Source organism: Thrips palmi, unplaced genomic scaffold, assembly GCF_012932325.1.
Source record: "Thrips palmi isolate BJ-2018 unplaced genomic scaffold, TpBJ-2018v1 HiC_scaffold_8, whole genome shotgun sequence".
Lineage (NCBI taxonomy): Eukaryota > Metazoa > Arthropoda > Insecta > Thysanoptera > Thripidae > Thrips > Thrips palmi.
In genome coordinates this window covers 8,902,326-8,929,353 of record NW_023144635.1, presented here as the reverse complement: position 1 = coordinate 8,929,353, position 27,028 = coordinate 8,902,326, and the positions used below count along the sequence as shown (strand labels likewise).

Below are 27,028 nucleotides of genomic sequence, written 5' to 3'. Positions count from 1 at the left end.
AGACGGACACGACGCTTGACAGCAGCGAGGGAGGTTTGCGAGCCGGGCAACGTCTTAACTTCCCATTGCCTTCGCCTTCTATTTACTGTCGTCCTTCCTCTCTGCGCTTCCAGACGACCAGCGAGTGTCCCCGATGCCACCGCACTTGTGCCTTGTTGTGCTTCTTCGAGCTTTTTGCATCGCCACGGCTTGCGCTGTTACCAAACGGCTTGGTCGCGTGATTCCGTTCGTTGGAGGCGCTAGCTTGAGGGGAAAGGTCGGCACGCGGCGGCCACGCGACCCACCCGCGGGGCGCGCTTATTAGGCGTGTGCGACAAGGACCGAACGGTACGGCTGCGGGCGCGGAGGGAGGGAGACGGAAGACCGCGCGGTGCACCTCGGCTCGGCGCGCGCGCGCTCAACCGGAACTGAGGTGGGGGCGCGCGGCGCGGCTCGGAGGGCTGGCGGCGGGCTGTGCGTGTCGGTGAGGGTAGGCTCGAATGGAAGTACAACTTGGAAGATGGAGCGAGGCCGTGGTGGCAGGGCGGGACACCCGCGGGACTTACGAGGATGGATGAGATTGCTGAAGAGTGCTCGTTGCGGGAAGGAAAAAGGTGTGCACTAATGTGGAGTTTTGGATTTATTTATTTTTTCCCGTGTACAGTGTTGGTTGCTTTCATCTCCAATTATTGCTATACAGTACTGCGAGGAGATGCTACCAGCTACTCATTCCAATCGAGCAGTTCACGTAAGTACAATCGTAAACAATCACACAGGTTTGAACGGGCAGACCACTTCCACGCTCAAGAGAGACGCCTTAACCAGAAACAAATAGAAGTAACTTCACAACTACAGGTGGCATCTTGGTATCGATAGTGTGCCACAAAGAGTAATGTCATATCCGTCGAATTCCTTCTGTTTAAGGTCATTAAGGCACCACAATTGTCTTTGTAGCTTTGTAGCGTAGCTTGACAACTAGTCGTTTGGCAGTGAGTGCGGACTCTGGGTGTGCATGAGGTACACTGAAATTATTGCCTTCCACAAACCCACAGTTCAAACAATTGTACACAGGAAGACGGCATAAGTTACACCTACCCTCAGTGACCCCACCCCGCGGGTCAGCGACTGTTCTATTTTGCTCCTGCATCATTTTTTGCTGCCACTGGAAGGCAGTCACTGAAATTGACAGAAATTGAATACGTTGACAGGTACTAATTGCGACGCTTTTCACACCTCGCAAACATCTGGACTTGTGATGGTTTATATGGATTGCTTAACTTCCCGCGTACTAACATGCATGTCCAACTATCACCGAAAGCAAGAAGTGCAGACGGTTGCAAATGTACAGGTGACTTTGAGCTTTCTACAATAAAAAATCACAGGAATATGTGTACAACACTACAACAATCATAGAATAGTCCACAACCGATGACCAATGTCAAGTTGGTAAAACGTGGGGCACGCGCAATCTTGCCACAACTCTATCAACTTAATTCTGGATGCTTTTTTAAAAAATAATTACATCACATCCACGTATATATTTATACAGACATTATTTATGCTTGAAAAATAACAATTGCTTTCTTTGAGTAACACAGTATAATGCAGTTCCTATCAATTTTTCCTATAAATTGGTACAGTTTTGCTGTCACATGCACCCTAAATCTAACATTTATATATAATTAATATTTTTCACTCAAATTACACATCAACTACCGTTGGTACCACCCTCGATCAAAATAAAACACAAAGACACACGTGAACCTATTTCAAAGTGAGACCAAATCCAATGTGGTAACACGCTCATAGTAAAAGTAGGTGTCCTAGCTGGAAGTAATTTTCTGGATAAGTATCAACTACAGGTTTACTTAGGTATAAAGGAATCAGCAGCACAATTCTTTTTTATATTTTCTACGTTTAAGTTGAAATTGACGACCTCTGCGTCACATCACATCTGGTGGTTCTCTCTATGGAAACCAGGCTAAATTTGTAATGTTTCTGACGCACAAATAAATTAAATGACAATATGCAATATTTCAATGAGTTAATAAGGGCTCAAAAAAGCCCTTCATTTTAAAGTTCTTCCAAAAATTTGAACGAGTTGACGAGTTTTAGAGCTGCTTGAAAAAGTGTCCCATAAAGTATTACTCCTCTTGCTATCGGCCATAGCAATTTTCATCTTTGAACCTTCCGATGTACATTCGATGGAAGGGAAAAACTCTTTATGTATAAAAAATATTTTCAGTTCTTTATAACGTTTACGTAAATCACTGAAGTTCCACTCGTGTAGGCCTTGCAAACCTCGAAGTAAATGTTCCGAGGAAAGCGTTTTATATTGTCTTCAATACGAAATATCTGTTGAAGCGGTTAAAACGTAAAGCCAATTGTTTTTTTAAATGCAGGCACAAAGCTTAATATGGATGAAAATCACATGCTAACATGCTCAGTGTTTCAACATACTGGTTTGTTAAAAAAATACTGCATGGTCACAAACATGGCAAACAATTAGGAAATACGGAGTCAAAAACTTTGTAACAGAGAGATTTTGTGCATTAAAAGACAAACAAGAGATTGTAGAAATACACATTACATTACTCGTTTTGAAGAGAGAAATACACAGAGGAAGTTCGCATGTACCGTGCCCTAGATAAAATTACATATGGTGAACAGCCTTGCCTGATGAAGTCTATAAGGTTCGTACATCAGATACACTGCTTACTTTTTAAAAACATTATTAAGCTTTTGCCAAATGCAGGTTAGGTCACTCGCCATAATAATAACTTTTTCCGGGGAACACGATGAAATAGATTTACGACTAAGTGAGTGATTTCGTACGATAAAATTTTGAAATACTTCGTCAAGCCTCAATTGTAAAAAGCACCCCTTGGGCGTGCTTCCTAATCTCAACAACTTCTCAGGTCCAGTAGACGTTCCATTGGCTTCACAGTGACAATGAACAGCCATTAGTTCAGAAAGCAGCAAGAGAAGTCGGGCATAAGGAAAGAAAGCTAAAGATTTAATTTTGGCACTGCCTGATTGCTTCCTTCTTCTGCGAAGAGATGATTCAAATACTACTACGCCCCGCCCAAATATGGCAATTAAATTCTAGGACTCAGCCTGCGTACGCTTAAATGACTCCTCTTAATTTGCAAGACTGAAGCGTATTCCATTTCGAAGTTTTGCACAGATTTACCCTGTATCACTTGTTCATCCTTATCACACTACATCTGCAGTGAGACTTTAACTTACGTTCCGTAAATGACAACAAAATGTTTCTTCCTTGAAAGCAATTCTGACAACTTCGAGTCAAACAAATTGAAAACTGGAGGCGTATTACTACATCTCTTACCAAACTTAAGCCCCCTCTGAACAATAACACATGTTCAACGGTATTGCCCCGTATACTTCTGTGTTAATCTTGCACAAGTGTGGCAGCGATAAAATAACATGAAGGAATAATCGTGTCTCACTAAGCACAAAACAAATTCCGTTCTTTTCTTTTTTAGGAATACCTATGATCCCTTATTCTCTTTCGATTTCAGTCGCGCTAATTCAATAACAGATAACACCCTCACGTAGGCATCACGTGAGGTATAAAATAACGAAAAACACATATATCTAATAAACAATTCCTACGGCAACGTCTATTCACAAATTGATTTTTTTAAAGTCAGAAACTGACAATGACATTGACAATGGCAAATCGCGGTATACATTATAGTCTATTTACATCAGTACAAACATAGATACATCTTGGGAATGAAACAAAACTTTGGTGTAGCTTTAAACACCCTGGTAAATGACATCGTAAAAAAGGACACGGCGTCTTCACGTTTGCGTTTTTTAAAATTAAGTGGACGCGATGAGACAATTGTAAATTGCCAAATCAATCGATTGAGTTTGCTGTTGACCACTTCTAAAGTCAAAGTCACCTCGTTCGGACGCTCAAAGAGTCCCACTTAACAAAACCAAAAATACCCAAGCTTTTGTCTGTCAAACCTGCTCTCAGGTTGTATTTCATCGGACAACAGATGTTATTACAATATACTACGCCCTGCGTCCATTGACTAGATACTCTGTAACAAATAATTTACTCATTACCATATCTCCATATAACAACCAAAAGATTATCTGGCCAAAAAAGGCCTACTTAATCTCCTTGCGGAGATAACCAATATAAACAAATAAGTACTACTATGTATCACTTGTGACAAAAGATTTTTTTTGGCAAAAATCTGCTTTTAAAAAAAGTACCAGCTCATCAAAACTCCGTGAGTCAAGTGAATACATCTAAGCCCTTAACGATTTCTCCAAACACAATTATCACACATACATGGCGTTAAAAACTCTACCTTTTTTGTTTACATATACATGCAAGTTCTATAAAATAAATGTTGCATCAATCCTGGCACGGTATACATTACCCTTCAAATAAAGAACCACGCTTGAAGTAGAAATGAATTAACAACAATACGCCGCCCCAGTGCTCGCTGTCCAGCAGAAACCACTGGTAGCCGTGTGCGCTGCTCTTTCAGACACCATCCTGCAGTCTGGTAGTGGCGGTCTGGACCGTGTGCGACGTCTGATTGTTTTCTGTACAAAACCAGAAGAAAATGAAGCGGACAGGCCTGACCCCTCACCGCGCTGGCAGTGCTGTTGCAGTGCCAAGGTCCACCTCACACCCTTGGGCCTAGGTCAGCCTCTAGGCCTCTAGGCCTGGCAGGCCTGGGCGTCGGCGAGTTTGGCTGTCTCGGAGGGTGGCTCCTTGGGCTGCGTGGGGGGTGCGTTGTCTGTGGACAGAGGAAGTGAAAGTGAGACAAGAAAGCCATGCGCGATGGACATGCGCGGCACATCGGGGAGGGGGAAGCGTTGAAGCGTTACCCAGAAAAATAACAGAATCATGGCTGTGGCCAAGACAAGGTGCTCGAGGTGAAAAGCGTGTGCCGTCTATGACTGCGGAGTAAGTGAGCCACAATGGTCAACGGAAGAGTAAGATTCCTCAGTTCAACCGAGCTGTCGGATGCACCACAAGGAACTGACAAATAAGGCGCTGCTCAGAAACCAAGGCTACACCCTTTATGGCTCTGGACAGGTCTAAACATGATGAATACGCATAGAAGGAGTGCTTTGTTAAAATGCCTTTTGGCACAGTGAAACAAAGATCTAACAACGAGTATTCCTAAGCAGAGTCTAAGTTGTGTCTAAAGGAAAACTAGAGTCAAATGTTGTGGAAAACAAAGATGACGTCACATCGCATTGAATTGGAGATCGCCGGGATTAAGCGTGGTCAAAGCCCTCTAGACGCGCCCGTTCCTAAGGAACATGCACACTAGGGCACGCTAAAAGCACACCGCCTTTGTGTCTTGTTGGCTCGACTCGTGGCTGCCTTGGCCTTTCGGTCCTAAAAAAGTTTCACAGGCAAGTCACATTAACAGACGCTACAAACAGTCAAAATCCTTGCACATTTACCTAACCTAAGTTTCTTTTCTATATACTAATAACCACTTTTGTTTACGTCAGTTATACAGTGTCATACTAAATACCATGAATCATTTGTCAAATACTTAAACCTTGATTCCGCTACACCGTTTTAAATTTCTAAAAGTTATACTAGGACTCTAGACACACTCCCTAGTTTAGGCCATAAATATGTCCTTTGTTTTATTTTTAATTTTAATGCTCAGTATTGCCATGACTACGGAGTGGATGAAGGTTCCTTTCCACAGTAACAGACTCGCATTCAATAACCCAAGAAATTCATAAGGCTGGACTGAAACGTACCGTTATGGTGGACTACGGAATGCAACGGGATCGTCGTTGGGCTGTTGTTCTTCAGATGGGCCCGGTACTCAGCCGTCAGCGAGAGGTCAGAAGGACCCCAATCGTCGTTTGGAACAAGAGATTGCAGCAGTTTCTGCAGTGAAAACAAAGAGTTTAGTGTGGTTCATGCATCCCGGCCAGAGTGATGCTTCAGGGTTGCTGACCTCCTTGAGGGTGCCCTTCTGCCTGGCGACCTGCACTACCGCCCAGAACGGAATCTGGATCATCGAGGCCAAGGCCAGCATCCAGCCCAGCGCGTCCGCCCAGTCGGGGTAGTCGTAGTCCTCGTATTTCAGAGGTTTGTAGTCCACCAGTGAATAAATAAAGATCACCTGAAAGGCAAATTAGTTTCAATTAGAGCGTTAAGACTGTTTCTCGTGTAAAATTGACACTGAAATACTCACAGAAAGGATGATCGGGGCGAAGAAGCCCCACGTTATCCTCCAGTAAAAGCCAGGCTTGTAACCCAGCATGAACTCAAGGTCCCCGCAAAGCCGGTTCAAACCTGCAACGTGTTTTGAAATTTTCTCAGTACAAGTTAGGGCAGCACAGGCACGCCCACCAGCAATGCCACCCTCACCATAAATCCAGACTAAGCTGCAGCATTCGACGATGGCGATGAAGAGAACTGCAATGCCACCGCCGTAGACGTCCATGAGCGTGAGGACGTAGTTGCCTCCCTGAGAAAAACACGCAAAAAATTTAGTATGGCGTATCCGCCGCTTTACAGGGCTACATAGTTATCGGTTAAATGTGCTGGTAGCCCTTTTCAAATCATTCCACTCACATGGGTGATGCAGGAGAGGCCTACGACGTAGCAGAAGAGGGCAGTGCCGATGCAGAACATGAGCTTGTGCGTGCGCAGCACGGTGAACTCGTCCGAAATGCTGGTCAGGACGTTCTCCAGCAGGGCGAACTGGAGCACACGGAAAGAGATGATGCAGCTAATACACTTTTCTAAACTATGCTAGTCGATGCAAGAGTCGGCAAAGAGTGTGAAATTATTCCGGGCTGGCGCAACTCTGTGATCTCAGCTCCTCTGCATAAAAAACAAACAACAAAAACCCACATGCATGAAAAGACTCCTACTCCATGCGCCACGGTGGGACGGCGCTCCAACGACTGGAACCGTACTCCCCTTCCCGGAGTCGCGGCAGTCGCGGCAGTCGCGGCGCGCACGTCCCAGTCTGGTTAACCCTGGCCGAGGACGAGCGTGTCTCCGCGATGCGGAGCGGGGCGGGGCAGCGCGGCGTCGGCACGGAGCCGTTAACAAATGAGGCTGATGAGTGAGCAAGTTAGTTGTGCACACCACAAACGCCCAACTATGCAGAACGGGGAAATTAGGGAATGGAGAGATGGCGACTCGTGCCTGCCACGGCGAAGAAAGGGCCTCACCTCGCTGTCCAGGCCGAGGACGAAGAGCATGAGGAAGAACAGCACGGCCCAGAGCTGCGGGAAGGGCAGCCGCAGCAGCGCCTCGGGGTACGCGACGAAGGCCAGCCCGGGGCCCTCCTTGACCACCTCCTGGATGGGCACGCCGAGGTCGTGCGCCATGGCGCCCAGGATGCTGAACGTAACGGTGCCCGAGATGATGGACGTGAGCGTGTCCATCACGCTCACCACCAGCGCGTCCCTGCGCGGAAAAAGGAACCTCAGTGTTTGAACCCATGCAGCCGCAGCCGCGTGGAGCGTCCGGCGCCTGCGATTTGGAGCCTGCTCGGAGTCGGCGTGACTTCAACCGTTACGCAGGCAAGGCACGGAAAAACTAATTATTCACTGGTTTCTTTTCTTCCACGCAGTTATAGAACAGGATGTTTCAAAAGTGGCCGAAACCTGCCTGTATACGTTGTTCCTGAAGTCGTTGTAGCTGGAGTACATGATGAGCCCCCCCATGGACACGCTGAGCGAGAAGAACATCTGTCCGGCGGCGGCCTGCCACACCTGGATGTCGAGCAGCTTGTTCCAGGTCGGCATGAGGAAGTAGGCCACGCCGGACCAGGCGCCCTCCTGGCACAGCCCCGTGATGAGCAGCGTGAACAGGATGACGTAGGGGAAGGTGGCTGCGAAGTACACCACCTTGCCGGAGGTCTTGATGCCCTTCACCAGGCACATCACCACGATGCACCACGAGAACAGCAGGCAGGCGGCCAGGTCCCCCTTCACGGGGCCCATGTTCTCGATGCCGTCGGAGAGGTGCAGCACATGCCGCCTGCGGGACAAAATTTTCGTTATCATTCAATTTTTTTTTCGTGCGGCAGGTTGGCCAGGGTTGCTGGCAAAAGCCGAAAAACGGGCCGGTTGGCCGCCGCTCGGCACCCTCCGCTATCTCTCCGAGATTAGGGCCAGGGCCCCCTGCCCGCCCCGGCCCGCCCCGCCCTGCCTGCCAGGGCCGTGGGGTGTGGATGACGGTGCGGGCAGCGCCGTGGCAGCGCCGTGGCAGCGCCGTGGCAGCACCAGCACGGGCCGATTGAAAACAGTTTCCAAGTCTCAAAGCCAGGCGGGCCGCCCAATCAGAACGCGCGGTAATGAAGGTTGGGCAGAGCGAGGGGTGAGAAAGGAGGGGGGGGCCTCTTTCCCGCGGAGGGCGCCAGAACGGCACGAAAACGGGGGCTTGTTTGCCGGCCCCTCGAGAGGCGAGATGTGTCGTTGGCGTTGCACGCGTTGGTGGCACTTACTCCCAGTACTGCAGACTGGCGGTCTCCTTGCCCGCGGTCTCGTTGGGGTTGCGGCCCGTCGTGGTGTTGGTGCCGTTCGTGCCCTGCCGCAGACAAACGCAATCTTTGCTCGTTCCCTTCGCTATCGCTTCGTTTCGATGTGTCGACCAAGCCGAGCCAACGCCTACCTCAGTGTTCCGGACGTAGCAGGTCGCCATGTCCGCCCAGGCGGGGTCGCACTTGGACCAGGGCACCTCGGAGGCGAAGGACGCCACCATGTAGTACACCGTGTACGACATGATGACGTTGTAGTAGATGCACACCACCAGCGACACGGTCACCATGGCGCAGCCGACACCTGCGCAACGAGAAAGCGTGAGGGCTGGTTGGAGAGCCTCGCAGGGCGAGAGGCGACAACTCGGTGACGTCACCGCGCCCTCATTGGACGGTTTAGCCGTGCGAGCGCAGTGATTTGACGGTTTAGGCAAAACCTCCCGAGTTGTTGCCTCTCTCCTTGCGGAGTCTCTACAGACGCAGCGCAGCGGGCGCCCGCCGGATGCGGGGTAGGCCCGCCCGCCGCGCGACGGTGTCGGCTGGGCGGCCTGCCCACCCGGCGCTCTCCACTCGAACTCACCTTTGGCGATCGGGCAGCAGTTCCACATGGCCAGCGGCCCCACGCCGCCGAACTGCCCCATGGCCAGCTCCAGGAAGTACATGGGCTTGCCGGCCAGGGCCATCATGATGAGGTAGGGGATGAGGAAGGCACCTGTGGGCAGAAGCAGCCGTTAGTCGTTGAAGGTCGGCGCCGATGGACTCGGCGGCTCCAGCCGGGCGGCCCCAATGGTGGGCATGCACGCGCTTCATGCAAACACGGAACTCGCGCGCAGTGTGCTGCCCAGTGCCCAATCCATCAAGCCGATCAAGCCCCCGCCGGCCCCGGGCCGCGCGGTCAGAACCAACATCGGTCTCCGCCTCGTTCCCATTAACTTTGGCCGCCCCGTCTCGCCTGGACCAATCAGCGCGTTTCAGAGCAGGGATCATAATGTAAGCCAAGTGTAGTCGACGAATTATTCGTGACTCAAAAAAGGAAAGCGGGAGCGAGAGAGGCGGCGGGCAAAAAAAGTGTCGGGTAATTTCAGCCGCTTCGGGCAATTAACATGGAGCCCCGGCCGGGGGGCGCGAACGAAAGGGAGGGGGAGAGAAGCTGCCTCGTTTCTTCCAGACCGAGCACGGCACCACGGCGCCACCAGAAGCCACTGAACTTGGATGTAAGGTGACCCGCACAGGGTGACGGGACATGGCTCGCGCTGCATGCCGTCGCAGCGAGGCAGCGAGGCAGCGAGTGGCAGGGCAGGTCCGAGTCGCTAAGCCGCCGCGGCCTGGCCGCGGACACGCCGCCACTCCAAACACCGATAAAAGGCGAGGCGGTGTTTGCCTCCGGCTGAGCGCGGTGGGGGATTCGCGGGCAGGAGCGGCCGAGGCGGGTAGGCAGGCTGGGAAGGCGACGGAGTGCGGCTCGAAGGCCTAGCTTCAGCTTCAGCCGGGGCTCCAGGCTCCGCACTCCAGGCTGCGGTTGGCAGGGCCGCGCCGCGGCTGCAGCCGCCAAGTCGCTCTATCGCCTCATTTGGCAGCGCAGCGCGGGGGCGCCCCCCCTTGGAGCGAGGTGCGGCAAGGCGTCGCGTCGTGTCGCTCTGCCCCCGAGCCCCACGAGCCCCCCACGCCACGGACCCCTTCTGCCAAAACAAATATTTCTTTCCATCAAGTTTCGCCTCCCGGGTTTGGGGGTTGAGGGGGGGGGGGGCAGTGACGTGGGCGCGTGAAACAGTTGGCTTGTGCGGCTGGCGGGGCTGGCGGGGCTGGCGGGGCTGGCGTCTCGCTGCGCCCTGCGCCTCCCCGCGGTGCCTTCGCCCAGCTTCGCCTGCCCCGCGGCGCGGGCCTCGGCCTTGGCCGGCCTTGGCGCCGCATTTGCCGTTCACCGCCACGCCCGTCATGCCCTGCTCCGGGGCGGTCGGCGTGGTCGACGGCTTGCCGTTATCTGCCGCGGCCACGCCGCCGCGACGGCGTCGTGTCGGCGGAAAAATCAGCGCTGGTAATGGAGGGGTAGCGGAATCAAAGTAGCCCTTCGCCGCCCGTCCCCTCGGCGTTCCAGCCCCGGGCCGAGAGCCCGGCCGAGAGCCTCGCCGAGAGCCGAGGCAATGAAGGGGAGGAGCAGCGGAGCCATCAATGATTCAACGCCTCTGCCTCCGCGCGCCGCCTCGCCGCCTCGCCGCTGACTTTAAACCTTTCTCATTATCAACGTGATGGTCCGGAGCGCCGCGGGGCCGCGGGGCCGCAGGGCCAGACTTGGGTCCCAGAGGCACGACGTCAACCCGGCCGTGATGACTGCAAAAGAGCCTCACAGGGCTCTCCGTCGGCGCCAACACTTTCGGCCGCGCAATCAGCGACGCGGCGTGCGCGGCGTGCGCGGCCTGTGTCACTGTGTCACGACGTGAAGAAGGTCGAGGAGGCCGCGGGCTTGCTCCCTTTCGCCGTCCAAATGATTGTTTCAACTATTACGCGCGCTATTACGGGACTGGAGAGCGTAACACGAGTGCATTACTTCCTCGAAATAACCGTAGAGTGAGTCCTCGCAAGTGCTGGTCGAGAGAGTAAAGTCGTGATCGTGTCGGTGGGCGCGGTTCCTGAGGGGGATGCACTGCCAGGCTCGGACTGGCCAGGGCAGACAGGCAGAAAAATCTGCCGGGGCCATTCGGCTTTGGGACAAGTAACGTCAGAAAGTTGGTCAAAGAGTCCTAGTATATATAGGACGAAAGTAGCCGTTTTCGCTGATTTTGGGCGGCCACTACGTCCGATCTACTTGCGGTCAACGGCCTCCCTCAACGCCCTAGTATTCTTAAGACCCTACTCTTTCATGCCCTGTATCGGGAAGACGTTGACCACAACGATTTTGGCTTTGACCGCAACGATTTTCCGACCAAGTTGGTCAAAAAGTGGCTGAATCTCGGATATTTGCTGATTTTGCTGACTTTGGGTGGCCACTGTGTCCAATCTAGTCGCCGTAAAAGGCCTCCCTCGACGCCCTAGTATTCTTAAGACCCTACTCTTTCATGCCCTGTGTCGGGAAGACGTTGACCACAACGATTTTGGCTTTGACCGCAACGATTTTTCGACCAAGTTGGTCAAAAAGTGGTCGAATCTCGGAAATTTGCTGATTTTACTGACTTTGGGTGGCCACTGTGTCCAATCTAGTCGCCGTAAAAGGCCTCCCTCGACGCCCTAGTATTCTTAAGACCCTACTCTTTCATGCCCTGTATCGGGAAGGCTATTGACCGCAACTCGTTTGGGAGCGGTAACCTCACAAAGTTGGTCATGAAGGGTAAAAACATAATGATGATCCGGGGCCTTTTGGGGTCTTATCCGCTGGGGCCTTTTGGGGGCCAGTCCGAGCCTGTGCACTGTTACTACCGTCGCCGCCTTGGCCACACGGCGGCCACGGCGTGTCCGCCACGGCCACCACGGCCCTTCGGACTGTCTTGGTGCCGCCCTAATTTAGCCCTCCATTTGCCGTGTCACCCTCCACCCCCCGTGTTTGCCCTCTCATGTCATATTCATCGCCGCCCTTCACGGCCGCACGTGACCTTTGGCGCCGCTCGCGGGCGGGGTGGGGCGGGGTGGGGTGGGGCACCGCTCGCGGGCGGGGTGGGCTGGGGAGGGGCGGGGCGGTACGTGGGCGCGCGACAATCAGCTTCCTGGGCCAAGCCCGGCCAAGCCCGGCCAAGCCGCGAGACTGTGGGGCTGCGGTGCGGGTTGCGGGGCCCACCCACGCGAGGTGGCGATGAAGGTGGAACACTCCCGTCTGTCGGCCACGTCGAGACTGTCGAGAGGCAGGACGCCCTTCGCTCCGCTTTGCTGTGACTCACCGCCGCCGTTCTGGTAGGCCAGGTAGGGGAAGCGCCACACGTTGCCGATGCCCACGGACAGCCCGACGCAGGACAGCAGGAACTCCCAGCGCGAGCCCCAGGAGCCCCGCTCGGCCACGGCGGCCAGCGACGGCCTGCGGATGGCGGCGTCCATGGGCGTGCCCGCGCCGCTGGAGCCGCCCGCGCCGCCGAACAGCGACTCGCGGCGCGCCACGATGGCCGCCGAGAAGCGGCGCTGCCGGCTGTGGGGCTCGCCCGAGCTGGAGTAGTGGCGCTCTCGGAGCGAGCCCCCGCGCGGCGAGTTGAGCCCTCCCGGCAACGCGGATCCTGTGGACAGAGAAGGGACCACATTACCGAGGGAAACACTCATCTTGCACGAACACTGCTGGAAATAGGCGTGCTTTCCAGTGGAGTGTGCGTTGCGGTGCTGGAGAGGAGGGGAAACAAATGGGTCAAAAGTGCTCTAATTACTTTTCTAAAAAGTTTCATAACAATTGAAAGCACCCCGGCGCTGCAGACAATGCGCCCCGCTCCGCCCCCCACCCCGCCATCCGACTTTACGCACTCGGTGGCGTAAAGGGCTGTGCCGTGGCTGTGCCGTGGCTGTGCCAACGCTCGCGCCCTGAAAGCCGCTCGGAAAGCCGCTCTGAAAGCCGCCGCGAAATCCGTCCGAAAGCCGCGTTTGCCTCTCCACGCAGGTTGGAATGTAATCAGCGTCGGCGGCGCGGCGACGTGCCCGGCTCTAGAAATAGACGTTTGCCGTGTGGGCCCCGCGGCCCGCCGCCCCGCGCCTTGAGGCCTAACGCGCTGTTGTGCACGGCGCGCCCGACTCGGCCAGCACGCCGTCACCGCCACCTTTCCCACCGCCTTTTCAGAGCGGCTCGCCAGGGCCAGGCCGGAAGTGGATACGCCGGGCCAGCGGCAGCAGGGTTGCTGGCAGCCTGCTGCAGGCAGCGAAAAGCAGCTCGGAGGGACCTGAAAGGGTGAGCCCTGCCAGCGCCGCCAGCCCTGCCAGCCCTTCAGAGCCCCTGTCCCTCCGCCCTTGTTTGCGCGAGTGACCTGCTACCCTAGCCGGCCCTGCTGGCCCTACTGGCCCTACTGGCCCTACTGGCCCTACCCTCTGTGGCTGGAATCTCCCTCGCCCTGCCATACCCTCCGTCCCTTCCAGCCCTTCATCCCTCCCGCCCTTCCAGTTCAGTTTGGCCTGTGGAAACATAAAGCGCTGGGCGCACTCCTTGGGGCGTCCACAAACTTTGCCCCGAACTGCGGCAATGACGTCACGGGCGTGGCGTGGCACGGCACGGCACGGCACGGCGCGGCATGGCACGGCACGGTGCGGCATGGCACGGCACGGTGCGGCATGCAGGGCGCGGCGCGGCAGGGGCGGCGGCATGGGGCGGGGACGCGCGACAACGAGTGTAACATGATAGGTGGCAGAGATGCGATCCGCCTTCGAACACGGCTTGTGTGTGGACGTGTGTGTGCGCGCGCCTGCGTGGGTTTGGGACTGTCGCCGCCAACTAACTTTGGGCCTCGGGCCTGCTTCGCCTGCTTCCAGACATCCAGGGGAGGGGAGGGGCGGCCAGGGACTCAGGGTCAGCGAAGATGATCTTGTCGGGGACCTTGTGCGCGACCGGGACGGACCGAGAGCACCGCCGGCGTCGTAGATTAAATACAGGCGGAGGCCAGTGCGTTCCGACAGGCTCCACCCGGAAGTTGCCTGCTCCCTCCAGGGGCTGGTTTCCGAAACTGATGCCAAAGTGATGTCTCTCCACTGGAAAACCATAAAGGGAACCTATGTCTGCCGTGCAGGCGCCGCGCTTGTGTGGCAAGGCAAACAGCCGGGGTCAGTATTTGAACCCAGGACCCAGCAGCAGAGCAGCAGGGCAGCAGGCAAGTAGGTCGTGTTGTCACTCAGCTCCCCCGGGGGGCTGGGCCGCCAGGCCGGGGACGCCGGGGACGGCCGGGGATACAGGCAGGCAGCAGGGCACCGCGGGCCGCGGGGCGCCCTCCGACAACAGGTGTGCTGGCAGGGCAGGGCCTCGGCAGGGCGCACTCGGTACGCCAACCGTGTCGAGCAGGTCGAGCACACAGCAAATGTATTTATACAATTTTGTAAAGGTCTCCACACAGTTTCCCCATCAAATTTTGTTCGAAAAATCGCACCAGCACGCATGCTCAAAATGGTGAGAGACCGCGTACAAATATTGCACAAAAAAAGTTTACAGTGTCGGGCGGGCGGGTCGAGCAGGTACAGAGGCGCGAGGGGGGCGCGCGGGAAGGGCCCGCGGGGACGCTGGGTGGCCGAGGCCCCAGTCGAGTCGGCCCGCGGGAGGGAAGGCTAACGTGAGGCAGCGCGGCGGAGTACCCGCGGGAGTACCTCCGGGCAGAGGGAGGGAGACGGAGAGATGGAAATGCACGCCGCGTCCAGCGGAGAAAGAGGGGGAGAGAAGCAGAAAGGCGCAGAGAGGGAGGAACGGAGTGGACGGAAAGAGACGGGGAAACGCAGTCTAAAGCGGGTTGCCTATCGACGCGTTCGCAGGCGTGGTGGCGCGTGGTGCCGCGGCGAGCCGACAAAGTTGCCCGGCAGCGAGGCCGGCGGCGCAGCGGCCGACGTGCAGCCTCGCAAGCTGATGAGTGGCGGTCTAACTTCTGGGGATGAGCGTCCGGGGCCGCGGGAAAGGGGGGGGGGGGGTGTCCAGGGGGAGGGGGTGCTGGATGGCCAGTCCGGGAGGGTCAGGGCGAGCCGAGCGACGGACCGCGAAAATAATACGGCGGCGGAAGGCCGGAGGAAGGCAGGGATGATTGAAGCTCGGAAATGGAACGCGGTGGGTCGAGAGAGGGGGAAGAGGGGGGGGGGGGCGTGAGACACCGCGGGGGCCCGGGGTTGGGACTCCGAATTAGTGAACCAATTATTGTAACAAGGGCTCTCTGTCACACTTTGGTCATGGCCAGGGGAAAATGATGTCGAGAATACTGTTGGGATTGGGATCAAAAACTTTTAACTGGGAAAAGATTTATCCGCAATGCTCTGCTCAACTCTACGGAGATTTATCGCAACTTCGAAACATTTTGATCAAATCTTGAAACAAATTTGTCGTAGCTCTAAGCAATCAAAACTTCAGTAAATTATTTCCTTAAAATAATTGTTTCTTAAGATATTCAAATTTCAGTCAACTTTAATAGTGCTGGAACTCCGGAACCTCAAATCTGTTGCTGTGCGCATAATAACTTAATTGTTCCTTTCAAAACTCCAAGATTAATTTACTTTACATACACCCATCCTGATAGTACGTCATGAATTTACACATTAATTTTTCCGAGGTGAAGGGTGATCAACCCGATGGAGAAAAAGGTCCAAAGCGTTTGTTAATCGCTGTAAGGCCCTCAAAAGAAAGCAAGGCTTGCTTGAAGGGCCGGCGTGTCTGACGGCGTGTCTGACGGCGTGTTTGACGACGGCAGGCAAGCTGAATTCTTCAAATGGAGCGACAAAGGCCCAGAAGACCAAAGTCGATGGGGACGGCCGGAAAAATATAGTGGGTCACGCCGGCACGAGATGGGACGCTAGCGGACGCTAGGGTGGGGGTGATGAATGGAGCCGGCAGGCCAGGCAGGCCGGGCCGGGCCGGGCTGGCGGGCCCAAGGGCAAGGGTGGGCCGGGCTGCGTGGAGGTGTTTGTGTGGGTGGGGTGCGGGTGGTGCGGGCACGCAGGGTTAGCTGGCTGGAGGCAGCGTCGTCTGAATCCTATTCACCGATGCTGCCGTGCCCTTGTGGCCTCGCGGCCCTACACTGGGCTGGGCGTGACATCTGCAGGGCTGTGGGCGAGGCATGCTCAAGCATGGCCATGGCCGTGTCCCGGCGTCCCCGCCGAATGGCTTAGGTGACTTGTTAGTCTGTCATTTCGCGAAGCTGTGCGCGGCTCACCTCGCCCCCACCCCCACCACGGCGGCCCCTTCCCGCCCCTTCCCGCGCGTCAGGCCCCACCCGCGCCCCACCCGCACCCCACCCTTCGCTCCAGCTCCGGAGGCAGGGCGGCCAGGGGCGTGCCGGGCGGGCAGACTCAGGGGGGGCATCGATTTTCGATGGAGGGCCCACCGCCCCACCACCCTGCGGCCCGCCAGGCCCGCCAGGCCCACCCAGCCCGCCTCGCTCGCGGAGCACCGTGGTGGGACAGCCCTGGCGGCTGGGCGGGAAAGTGTGGGGCGGGCGGGAAAGAGGCGTTTATCTTTGAAATCTTGATGCACTCCAGAGGCTCCAGAGCCTCCAGGTCGACTGGCCGTGCGTCAGGCCGTCAGGCTGGGTGGCTATATTGGGCAGAGCTGTCCAGACCACCCTCTCGGCCAAAGCCCTTTGGGCCGGGTCCTCCGCCGTGGTCGGCCTGGTCTCCGGGGCGGTCGGGCGACCCTCGGCAAGCCCCTGGGGCCCCTGGGGCATGCCCTGGGCAAGCCAGGCCGTCAACACGCCGCAGGGCAGGGCACAATCGCCGGCCATGCAGCCAGCCGACTAGCGACGCTCCTTTGCCTCTTTCCTCCCCCATAGGCGCGAAGGCAAGGAGTGAGAGGCACGCCGTCCGAACTCATGGACACTGGTCCGGCCGCGCGCCGCCCCGCCCGCTCCTCCACGCGCAACGCGGCACGCGGCACGCGCCCACAGCCCCCAAAGCTGAGGGTCCGAGGGCGGCCGGCTTATGGAGGCCTCCCCGAATCTCTGCCGTCGAGGACCGCACCCTTATTGCAAAGCGGTGGGGGAGGACGCGGTGGCGGCGTGGCGGCGCGTAGTGGGTCAGTGGGTCGCGCGCGGCTCAGGTGCGTGCGGCGGCCGCGAGCAGCCTCCAGCGGCCGCCGTCATCTGTCTCTCTCGCGCTCACGGGGTGCTCCGTTCGGGCGAGAGAGAGACCGCGCGGCGGCGGGAATGACTCTGCAGCGCCCGGCGTCAAGCAGCCGCCGCTCCAGCCGCTAACCGCCCTCAACCGCCATCCCCCGGGGGCGGCGCCACCCCCGCCCGTCTCACCCGGAGGAGGCCCTGGAGGGATGGAGGGCGCCGAAAGGGTGGGACGTTCTAATGGGCCGGGACGTCGCCGCCAGGCTCCGCCGCCAGGCCTTGCCGCCGCGTCGGTGCCTCACCTGCACGGCCTGCACGGCGTGCGCCAGCACTGCCACGGCACAGCACTGCCTCTTGATCCTCTCGGCCTCCTTAATGAGACCGCGGGCGACGGTCTCTCTCTCTCTCTCTCTCTCTCTCTCTCTCTCTCTCTCTCTCTCTCCTCTCTCTCTCTCTCTCTCTCTCTCCCTCCCTCTTCCTCTCTATTCCACCCTCTCTCTTCCCTCCCCTCTCTGGTAATCGCGGCGTCCGGATTAGAAGCGTCTTTATGCCGCGCGGTGTTTAACGCGGTCCGCTGCGGACCGACCGGGACCGCTCTGTCGTCTCTCTCTTTCTTGAACTCGTGAGAGAGAGGGGGGGGGAGGGGGGAAGGGGCGCCCTGATTCGGCCAGACGGCGCGGCAGAGAGGTGAATAAACAACTGCTCCGCGGCGTCCGGGGCCACCATGGTGCACCAGGAGAAGGGCGTTATCGCGCACATCGCGCTGCCATTGTCGCATTGTCCGCGTCCCCGCAGTCCTCGGTGGAGGCACACTGTCAGAAATGTTTTACACTTCGCAAATAAAAAGTGAAAGAAGGGCGCGCTTTTCTTTTTAATAAGCTTTTCTAAAGTTTTCAGTTTTGCAAGTATTTACTCTCTTCAAAAGAAATCAATGAGGCAGTCTTTCCTGTGGCTGTTAGCGCCTGCGAAGCAGAGGCTAGGCCGGCCCGGGAGACAGGCGCGTCTTGCGGGCCGGCCTACCCTCCGCCTCACAGGCGTCAAGGCGGACACGCCAAAGGCAAATTTCGGCAACGTGCAAAGGACCACTGCGAGGCCCCACCACTGTCCCCTTTTGCAGGATTCACTGCACTTTGATGCGTTGTGCCCGTGATTGTGCCGGTAGCCAGCGGGATTCGACCACTAAGTTTGACAGTGTGCAATAATCCACACCGCAGAACGGCGGTGCCGGGCGGTGCCGACACACTGCCCCCTGGAGGCCGCGCCCTGCGGCGCTCTGCGGCCCCGTCCAGTTGGATTCCTCTTATGCACAATCCGCGGACACGGCCTACCCGCGCGGGCCCCACGGGGGGCGGGTTGGGGTGTGGGGGCCCAGCCAGCGCCCCCTCCACCCTTGCGCCCCGGATGGTCCCGCTGCGCATACAACACGCCGGCGCGTATGTGCACGCTCAGGCGCCTCTCACTGGAAGGCCGAGGGAATTTCAATGTGTTGTCGGTCCGGCTCATCGTGGGCCTCGTTCTGCGAGGCCGCCGTCGTCCTGCCACGCCGTGCCAAGCCGTGCCACGCCGTGCCACGCCACGCGAAGACACGACTGACCGGTGAAGCCGCGCGGAGCGGCCCGGGTCGCCTCGTGGTGTTCCCGCGCCCCACCGCGCCCCACCGCGCCCGCCACGCCAACGACCCCGCCACCCCGGACCGGCGGGGCCAGCGGGGCGCTCTGACGGCGTGCCAGCAGCCATCCAATATCCGCCGTTGTGGCGCGGCGAGGGTTACGGGCTGCGGATCGCAGACTGGCATTCATATCTGTTCGCAGCGCGCTCACGGTGGAATGGAGAGTGTGGTCGTTGTCATTAGGGGCCGCGGAGTCTCTGTCGCTCTCACGGGCCGTTCCCCATGCACGGGTGCGACGGAGACAGGGCGACGAAAGCAGCGTGCCGGCGCGACGTCGCCACCGCCATCGAGGCCCAGATCAAAGAATGGAGCGGCGGCAGTCCTCCAGTAACAACCTCACGTCACATCGCGGCTCCACCGGGCTGTTGTTGCCGACGTCGGGAACGTGAAACGCACTCAGGCAAAATGTTGGCAGCAAAAGGACGGCAACGCCATCGGTGCGACGCGTGGACGTGTCCTCTTCGCAGCACTAGGCAGTTGCAGCGAGTGGAGAAGAGTGGGACAACGCGTGATTAAAGTTAGTTATTGACATGAAAATTCAAATTTTAGGTTTGAATTTTTTTTCTTGTCGAGACAGTCTGAATCTTTTCAGGGCTTCCGAAGGAGGACCCCTATTGTTTACGATCTGGCGCTTCTTTTTTAATCTCCCAGGTCTGCTGTTTAAAAAAGGAAGACCGCCATCGGAATTTTTATCATTTTGTTTCTCGCCGACTGGCGGCCGTTTTGGCGGCGGGTCGACCGAGGCGACATCGCGCTCCTCTCCCCACTCAGCGCCGCAGAGCCGCAGAATCACGGCAGAGCCGAGGCCCGGACGATCCCTCGCCTGACTGGCACTGATTCCCGAGAGCGGCTATTTAGCTAATCTATCTAACCGACCGCCGCGCGCCGCCTCGCCGGGACGGAGTCGGGACGGAGTCGGGACGGAGTCAAGGGTGAGGAGAACATCCCTCCTCCCTTCCTTGTCCACGGACGGGGATAAGACGTTTAATCCCAAGTGGAAATTATGCCAATTGGCGTTGGGCGGGCGGGCGGCAAATTCATGCTTCGGCTTCCCGGCCTCCCCCCCCCCTTCCCCCCTCCCCCCTCTCCGGCCTCTCTACCCGAGCCCCGTGGCCCCGAGAGCGACGACGAAAATTAATAACGCAAAATGCGGGACTAAAGAATGTTCACCTGCGCGAATAACAATGTCCCGAGCAGGGGAGGGGAATTCATGAACCAGTTCGGTAACAGTGATTATAACAACGGCGCGAAAGCGAAATTTCCATTACATTGTCGTCACTTAATGAACCGTGAAGACAACATACAGCGTTGGACATGTCCTTTATTGTCAGAACTTTCGAGGCAAGGCTGCTCCCAAACAAAGGCGGGAACTCCGGTAAAAAGGCATGCAAAAGGAAGGTCCAAAGACGAACCATCCTTTGAGAAAAAACGACTGGATTGGACGCAGTGACCACTCAAAGCCAGCCTGAAAAAACGATTCCTGCGTTTTTGTCAACATTTCGACCAATTTTGAGGCAACACAGTGCTCCCAAGCTAGGGCGTGTTTTTCACAGTGCCCTCCGCAGTGCTCGCCGATATCTGTGATTCTGTTCTTTGGCGCCATTCTTTCGTCAGTTATGATTGAATAAAGGCCATCGAGGACGCCGAGGACGCCGAGGAAGCTCTGCACGACGCATCCGGGGAGAAGGACGAAGAATGGAAAGGCAAACAGCGAAATGGGGACGGGGACCAACGGGGACAGGGACGCTCGCGACGGTCGGCACGGTCGGCACTGTCCAGGGCGTTCACCTACTCGCTGCTTGTTCGCTAGCGCAGTCCTTGTCGAGGCTGCGAGGCCCTTCGCGTCGGGGCGGGGCGGGGCGGGGTGGGGCGGCACGGCATCCCCTGACTTGTTTTCGTGCCACGGCGCCGCGGGGATGACCCATTTTCCCTCTGCCTGTGCTTCCCTGGCCAGGGCATGGCCAGGGCATGGCCAGGGCATGGCCAGGGCATGGCCAGGGCATGGCCAGGGCAGCGCAGCGCGAGACTCTGCTGCGCTGGTGGTGCTTTTACAGGACGGCCGCCTCTGGCAACGCTTGGACACCGCGGCCTCAGGCCGGCCAAAGCGCGACAACGCCTCCCCGCGTCCCACAACGACACGCCGCCTGAGGCGCCCAGCGGGTTCGCTTCGGAAATTCGGCGACATTTTTGACACATTTGACGCTTCAGCGCCGCTCCCACCCCGTTCACCCCGTAGGCAAAGTTGTTCCGGGGGAAAGGGGGAGCTAACAGAAGCTGGAGCCGTGAGGAGGGTGGCGGAGCGGAGGCGGGCTTCATCCTCCTACAAGACGCGTCAAAGCGGGCACGGGGATGTCGCCGAGATGCCGCCTCCTCCCTCAAAGCCCTTCTCGATGATCTGGACGCCGCGCTCGCTTGTTTTTCGACGACCTTCAACCCATCCCCCCCCCCCCGCCTCGCGCCGTCGTCCTCACATCGCGTGGCCGCGCGGCGCGCTCTTCGCCTTCCGCGTGCTGCGCGTGCCGCGTCCTCTCTGTGGACGCTCTCGACGTAACGACGGCGCGCGACACGTGGCCGCGCGCCCAGGCTTGCGCAGGCTTGCGTAACACGTGTGGAAAACAACCCGTCGCCCGCGGTCGCCCGCCGCCCCGTGGAGAGAGCGCCCCCCTGGTGGCGAACCACCGCCGCCGCCGACGAAGAAGACGACAACGACGACGGGAAAATGTCGTCTTCCTTGAACGGGAAATGTTTTCCTCCCGCCCTACCTCCCCCTGCGGGCTGGAATAAATTCCCTCGGGACGTATTACCCCGCCCACGGTCGTTCCGTGCCGCCCCCCGCCGCCCCCACCCCCTCCCGGCCGCCCCCAGGCCGCCCTCCAGGCCGCCCCTCGTGTCCTTTGCCGGGTCGTGCGTAGTGTCTGCGCCCTTCCAGCCAGCCAGCCACTGGCTGCCGGGCCTGCCGGGCCTGCCGGGTGGAGGAAGAGGAATGGGACGCCAATTTAGAGTCGATTTCATTTTCCTGCACGATGCTGCTTCGCTGCTTTGCTGTCCGCGTCCCCTCCGGCCTCCTTTGCCTCGCCGACTGCGTCTGCCGCCACGCCGCCATGCCGCCACGCCGCCATAGCGCCGCGCTTCCGAGGCTCGCCGGGGAAGGGAGGGACATGGCGGCGCGCGGCGGCGCCGGCCGAGGGCGCCGCATTTCAAGTTTCAAGTAAGGGGTTCCAACTAGCAGCCTTGGGGTGGCTTCATGGACACTATTTGTCGGGGTGTTCAGCTCACGCCTCGAAACGAAAACCTTTTCATCTCACGGCCCAGTCATTGTACGCATAAAGGCGAATTACTATTGAACTCCACAGGAAAACAGTGTAGGCGACACGCCACTGCGCCACTGCCCTAAAAAAGAGCGGTTATTGAAACGCGGACGCCGTCAACGCCTTGCTGCATCCCGGCCTCCACTCCACCAGCCTCGCCAGCCCCGCGGCGTCGGCGGGCAGCAGGGCAGCTCGAAATGCGCAATGGCCACCCATTTCCTATATTCAGCCGCTTCAGTCGAGGCTCTGCGGGGCTACAGCCACTCCGACCGCGGGGAGGAGGAGGAGGAACAGAGGATTTGGAGAGGGGGAGGGGGAGCGCTCACACCGCTCGGCGCCACTCGGCCACTTGGCCCCTCGGCCTGCCAGCCTCGGCCAGCCTCGGCCCGCCTCGGCCCGCCTCGGCCCGCCTCGGCCACCGCAGCTGACGAGGCTGTTTTTATTGCTGCTGCCGCTGGCTGACTATGGAACTAGAAAGGGGGCGGGGCCGCGGATGGGGGCTGTTCTCTTCGCAGCGAGAGAGACATGAACTTCGTCACGCAGCGGCGCAGTCGGAGTGCCGCCCGTCTGTATGTGTGTGTGTGTGTATGTGCGCGCAGGTGCCTGCGTGTGCGTGTATGTGTGTGTGTGTGTGACAATTTGGCTCACGGTCCGCATGGGGCTGCGCCGGGCTGCGCCGGGCTGCTCACACACTCGACGCTAGACTGCGCCCCCCGCCGTTTCACCGTTTACTCAGTGTCTTGGCGCTTTGCACGCTTTGCACTCTCCCCGACTCTCTCCGCGCGGCGGGGCGCCGTGGAACCACCTGAGGGCACACGGGTCCCGACGGGTCCTGATCCTTGCCACAGGGCCGGGAAGGCTGCGGGGACGGGGCCCGGGGTGGCCCCGGGGGGATGGTGGGGGGGGGGGAGGGGGATGGTTGTGTTGACGCATCCATTTCCCGGCGGGATGGTGGGATAGGGCTGGGAGCTCGGCAGAGAAGATACGGGTGCGTTTTCAGATCAACGATGCTGGGCCACTCCTCTCCACTCCGGGCGGCTCAGCGCGCTCAGCGAGGGTGACTGCGGCCTCTGGGAGGGTGGCGACGTCGGCGTCGTCGGCGTCGAAGAGGCGAGCGAGGCGGGAAACGCGCTCAGCTTTCGTGCGTAAATTTGACGGGACGATGGTCTGAGATTGACATACTTTGGACTTTTTCGTTCTCCCTGGGAGGTGGGCTGGTCGTCTCTTCGGTCCGCTATTCGATGACGAAATGAAATCGAGAAATAGTAACTCGATAACGACTTACCTTTCTGCGAGCCATCGCGCGAGTCGTTGCGCACCCGTCGCACGGACATGGCTATCCGGATCGTGTGGAGTGGAGCGGCCGCCTCATACTAGCAGCTGCAGCTGTGGGCACCACCATCACACAATTACTTTCTGCGCGGCATAGCACGCCGCCCTTTCCCACCCCACCCCACCCCGCCCCGCGCCGGCTCAGCGTGCTAGTCCATCCGCGCGGATCGGGGGCTCGGGGACAATATCAAAGCCGCGGGAGGAATGTTTGTAATCCGGCGGGTTTGTGGTTCGAATACCGGCAGGGCGCTGTGGCGTTTTTTGTTCGTTCCAGCGGCCAGGACTCGCACATAAACTGAGCCCAGATATTTCCGCGTTACAGTATTAAATTTTAAAGGGACTTCAGAAACATTGTTTCTATACCACAAAAATTTTTAAATAGGAAGTAAAAGAAAGTTGCTCAAACATTTCCGCAAGCTCGAAAAAGAAAGTCGAGCGTGAGAGCGGTGGGCACACTGCGATGTGTGAGGTGGTGGAGAATGGGTGGGGGATGGTGTCACCGGCGACCCTCACTTGTCAACGTCGCGGCCACGCTTCGCCACGCTTCGCCGGATAATGTCACCACCACAGAGCCCTGGGGCTGTGAGCGGCGCGCGGGCCGCGAGAGGTGTCGCGCGTGATAGCCCGATGGATAACCTGGCATACATCAGCGGCCCCGCCATGCACCCCGTCATGCACCCCTTCTCGGTGCACGCGGTGGGGCTGGCGCCATGGTGGCGGGTTCATCCCCATAACCACAGCCACATCGACCATGGTCACCATGGTGCCATCAAAGCGCCGTGTTATGGCCATCATGACTCACGCAATGGCATTGTCCCATAAGGCTCGAGGTAGTGCCTCGTTCTGAGGCACCGTGACAACCACGTCGGAGCCATGACAGGAAGATGGAGGTTGCGTGCAGGGAGCACCATGACGGCGGTCGCACTGCTATGGGGATGCAGCCTCTGTGACGGCCTGCCCGACGGCCTCTGAGGTGCTGCCGGTGCTGGCGGTGTCTTTGGGGAGTGACACTGCGCGGGCATGGACCAGCGCGCTGCGCCGCTCGCGGTGATTCCCTCCCCCCTCCTCTCCCCTTCCCCCACGCCCTCCCTACCGAACACGAGGCGACGACTCCGCTCCGTCCAGCCCGGGGCGCCCCGCTGTGGGCGTCGCGTCGCGTCGCGCAGCCAACCCGACCCGACCCGCGCGCCACGGAATCCCCGGTGCAACTGGCGCCTCAACTCGAATCGCACGCCCCGAGAATCACCCCCTCCCCTCGACGCGCCCCTCCCCCTCCCCCGCCACTCGTGCCTCCCCCGCGCAGCTGAGCCGCCCCCGCGCGCCAGTGAGTGGGGCCCGGCCCAGGCGGCCCAGCCTCCCCGGGGCGGGCCTCGATGCTGGGCGCCCCCGGCCACCCCCGCCCCCCGGGCCGCCCCCGCGCCGACGTCGTGTCTCTGGAACCTGTGCCCGCCGTGCCCGCTGTTCTCACTGGCCGGGCCGGAAGGCGGGGGTGGGGGTGCGGCGGGCCGCCGCGGGGAAGAAGTCCTTCGATATCAGCGGGACATGCATCCCTCTGCATTGATCGTGGCGGCCGCGCCTCCGTGCCGCGGCAGCCACATGGCACCCCGGCACCCGCGGTACCCGCGACACCCCGGCACAACCCCTCCCCCTGGAAGCCACCAAAGGCCTGACTCATTAGCTCACTTGGTTGCAGGCAAACTGCCTCGCGCCACTGCCGCGCACCGCCAGTAGTAAGGGTGGCGCATTGTCACCGCCGCCATCTTGGAACGCTCAGGGGAACGACACAGGACAGGGCCACCATTGGGCACCGAAATGGCAACGGGTAACAATGAGGCGTTTATACTACTGGCCCTCGGCACCGGAAGGGGTTAACCACGTGTCGCGGGGTGACAGTCAGACACCCGTCCTCCACCATGGATTCCCCCCCTTTCCGCGAATCTGTGCGCCGCCATCGATTCCGAGAACAGGACGGTGAATGCAAATGCCCGCGGGACGCTGCGGGATGGACAAAAAGAACCAATCATGCGAGGGGCTGAAAAGAGAAAGAACCGTGTGCCGCTAATTGCGTGAGCGGGTTGCTCCGACCCAGTGCGGCGCCCGGCCGGCCAGCCAGTCACAAAAAAATTCATCAAAATAAACGAAATCCCCCCCACTGTCAATCTTTAGAATTGCGAACGAGCGGGGCCTGCCAGCGTCATCGTCTGGCGCCGAACGCCGTGATGTAGGCAACCCACTCTGCTCCACACAGCGGCGCTCTCGGGTGGCCTGCTGTCACGGCGCTCCGCTCCGCTAGGAGACAGTGCCGCTAGGAGGCCAAGCCGCCAGGAGGCCATGCCGCCAGGCCTGCGGGCCGCCCCGCCAGTCTCCCTGGCACAGCCATGAACCCCGCCATGCACTCTGCGAATGAGGCGCGCTTGAAAAGACTTTGTTGGGGTGCCGAGTCAGAGAGAGGGGGAGTTCCAGGAAGGGCCGTCGGCTGCACAATGACAGAGCAACGGGCGCCCCCGCCCTGCCTGCCAGGCTGCCAGGCTGCCAGGCCAGGATTATGAGAATTAATCGAGAACTAGATCGCGCTCCGCGGGAGTTTATCCTGGCCCCGGATTATTCGTGTTTTTTCTCCTCTCCCTCCGTTTGTTTTACGCCGAGAAGGCAGAAAAACCCCTCTGGCAGTGACGAAGGGCGTCCTAAACGCCCCCATTCAATATCTCGGCGTTACTTCTCGAGCTGCTTTTATTTTTCCTTTTTGCGCCCCACTTACACCTCTGAGGGGAGAGCGGACTGACAAGCGGGCACGATCTAGGCCGCCGCCGTCAGGCCGTCAGGGACGCAGTGACGCGCCAAAAAGTGTGCGTGTGTTGGTGTGCGTGGCCACACACACACACACAGACACACACATGGGCGCGGCAACGGCAGCCTACGGCAGCCCAGACGCCGACGAATGGCGCGGCTGGCGCGGCACGCCGTGACCCCCGACCCCGTCCTCACTGGGACGGAATTCTTTTAATACCGCCTTTATCGCTCAGGGCGGCCGCGCGAGGAAAACACTGGGCGACGACGGCGATTGGACGCCTTCTGTCTTCGCTTCTTCGGCGGCGTCTGTGACGTCACGTCACACGCGAAGACGGTTATCCCCGTTACCCCCGCCCTCGTGGAGCCGGTCGCGTCGAAACGCAGTCTTTGCAACGCCGGAAATTGGTTCATTGTTTGCGGTCGCGAGGTGAGCGCTGAGCCGCCATGACCACCACCACCATGACCACCACCACCATGACCACCACCGCGACCACCGTGCGGCCGAGTGGGCAGACACATCGCGCGCCATTCGCACCACGCGGCGGGAGGACTCGCCGGCGCGGTGGCCCCGGTCAGGGGTTAGAGAGAGAGGGGGGGGGGCTAGTGTCGCGCTTGTCGCGGCCGGCGGCGAGATGTTTGCTGAGGGCAGTGCGGGGCAGCGCCGCCTAATCGGATGAGGCACGCTTCCGACTGGCGGCCCGGCAGTCTGGAGACGGCACCGGCTGAAGGACCCCA

The 27,028-nt window shown here is 58.7% G+C and overlaps 1 protein-coding gene and 1 long non-coding RNA gene across 4 annotated transcripts; both read right to left on the bottom strand.

Annotated features, from left to right (window-relative positions):
• Positions 1-606: 606 nt before the first annotated feature.
• On the bottom strand, positions 607-12,542 carry LOC117653452 (sodium-dependent proline transporter-like). 3 transcript variants are annotated; one of them, XM_034399120.1, is made up of 12 exons: positions 12,374-12,527; positions 9,088-9,219; positions 8,642-8,811; positions 8,475-8,557; positions 7,637-8,008; positions 7,195-7,432; positions 6,587-6,715; positions 6,380-6,479; positions 6,204-6,304; positions 5,964-6,131; positions 5,761-5,893; positions 607-4,769 (listed from the first exon to the last, which is right to left on the bottom strand). In XM_034399120.1, the coding sequence occupies exons 1-12, from the start codon at positions 12,525-12,527 to the stop codon at positions 4,690-4,692; spliced, it is 1,860 nt and encodes a 619-aa protein (XP_034255011.1). In that variant the 3' UTR covers positions 607-4,689. The 3 variants fall into 3 exon arrangements, with proteins under 3 accessions (XP_034255011.1, XP_034255012.1, XP_034255013.1); XM_034399121.1 differs by having other exon boundaries at positions 607-4,572; XM_034399122.1 differs by having other exon boundaries at positions 8,475-8,811; positions 12,374-12,542.
• Positions 12,543-12,628: 86 nt separating this feature from the next.
• On the bottom strand, positions 12,629-24,686 carry LOC117653451. The gene is made up of 3 exons (XR_004588234.1): positions 24,597-24,686; positions 23,457-23,557; positions 12,629-12,700 (listed from the first exon to the last, which is right to left on the bottom strand). It is a non-coding gene; the product is annotated as an uncharacterized LOC117653451 (long non-coding RNA).
• Positions 24,687-27,028: the final 2,342 nt, after the last annotated feature.

Coding starts and splice junctions, on each gene's coding strand:
- LOC117653452 (XM_034399122.1), bottom strand. CDS start 12,527: ATGGACGCCGCCATCCGCAGGCCGTCGCTGGCCGCCGTGGCCGAGCGG. Junction 8,009..8,474: donor GCCAGTCTGCAGTACTGGGA/GTAAGTGCCACC, acceptor TTTGTCCCGCAG/GCGGCATGTGCTGCACCTCT. Junction 6,480..6,586: donor GCCTCTCCTGCATCACCCAT/GTGAGTGGAATG, acceptor TGTTTTTCTCAG/GGAGGCAACTACGTCCTCAC.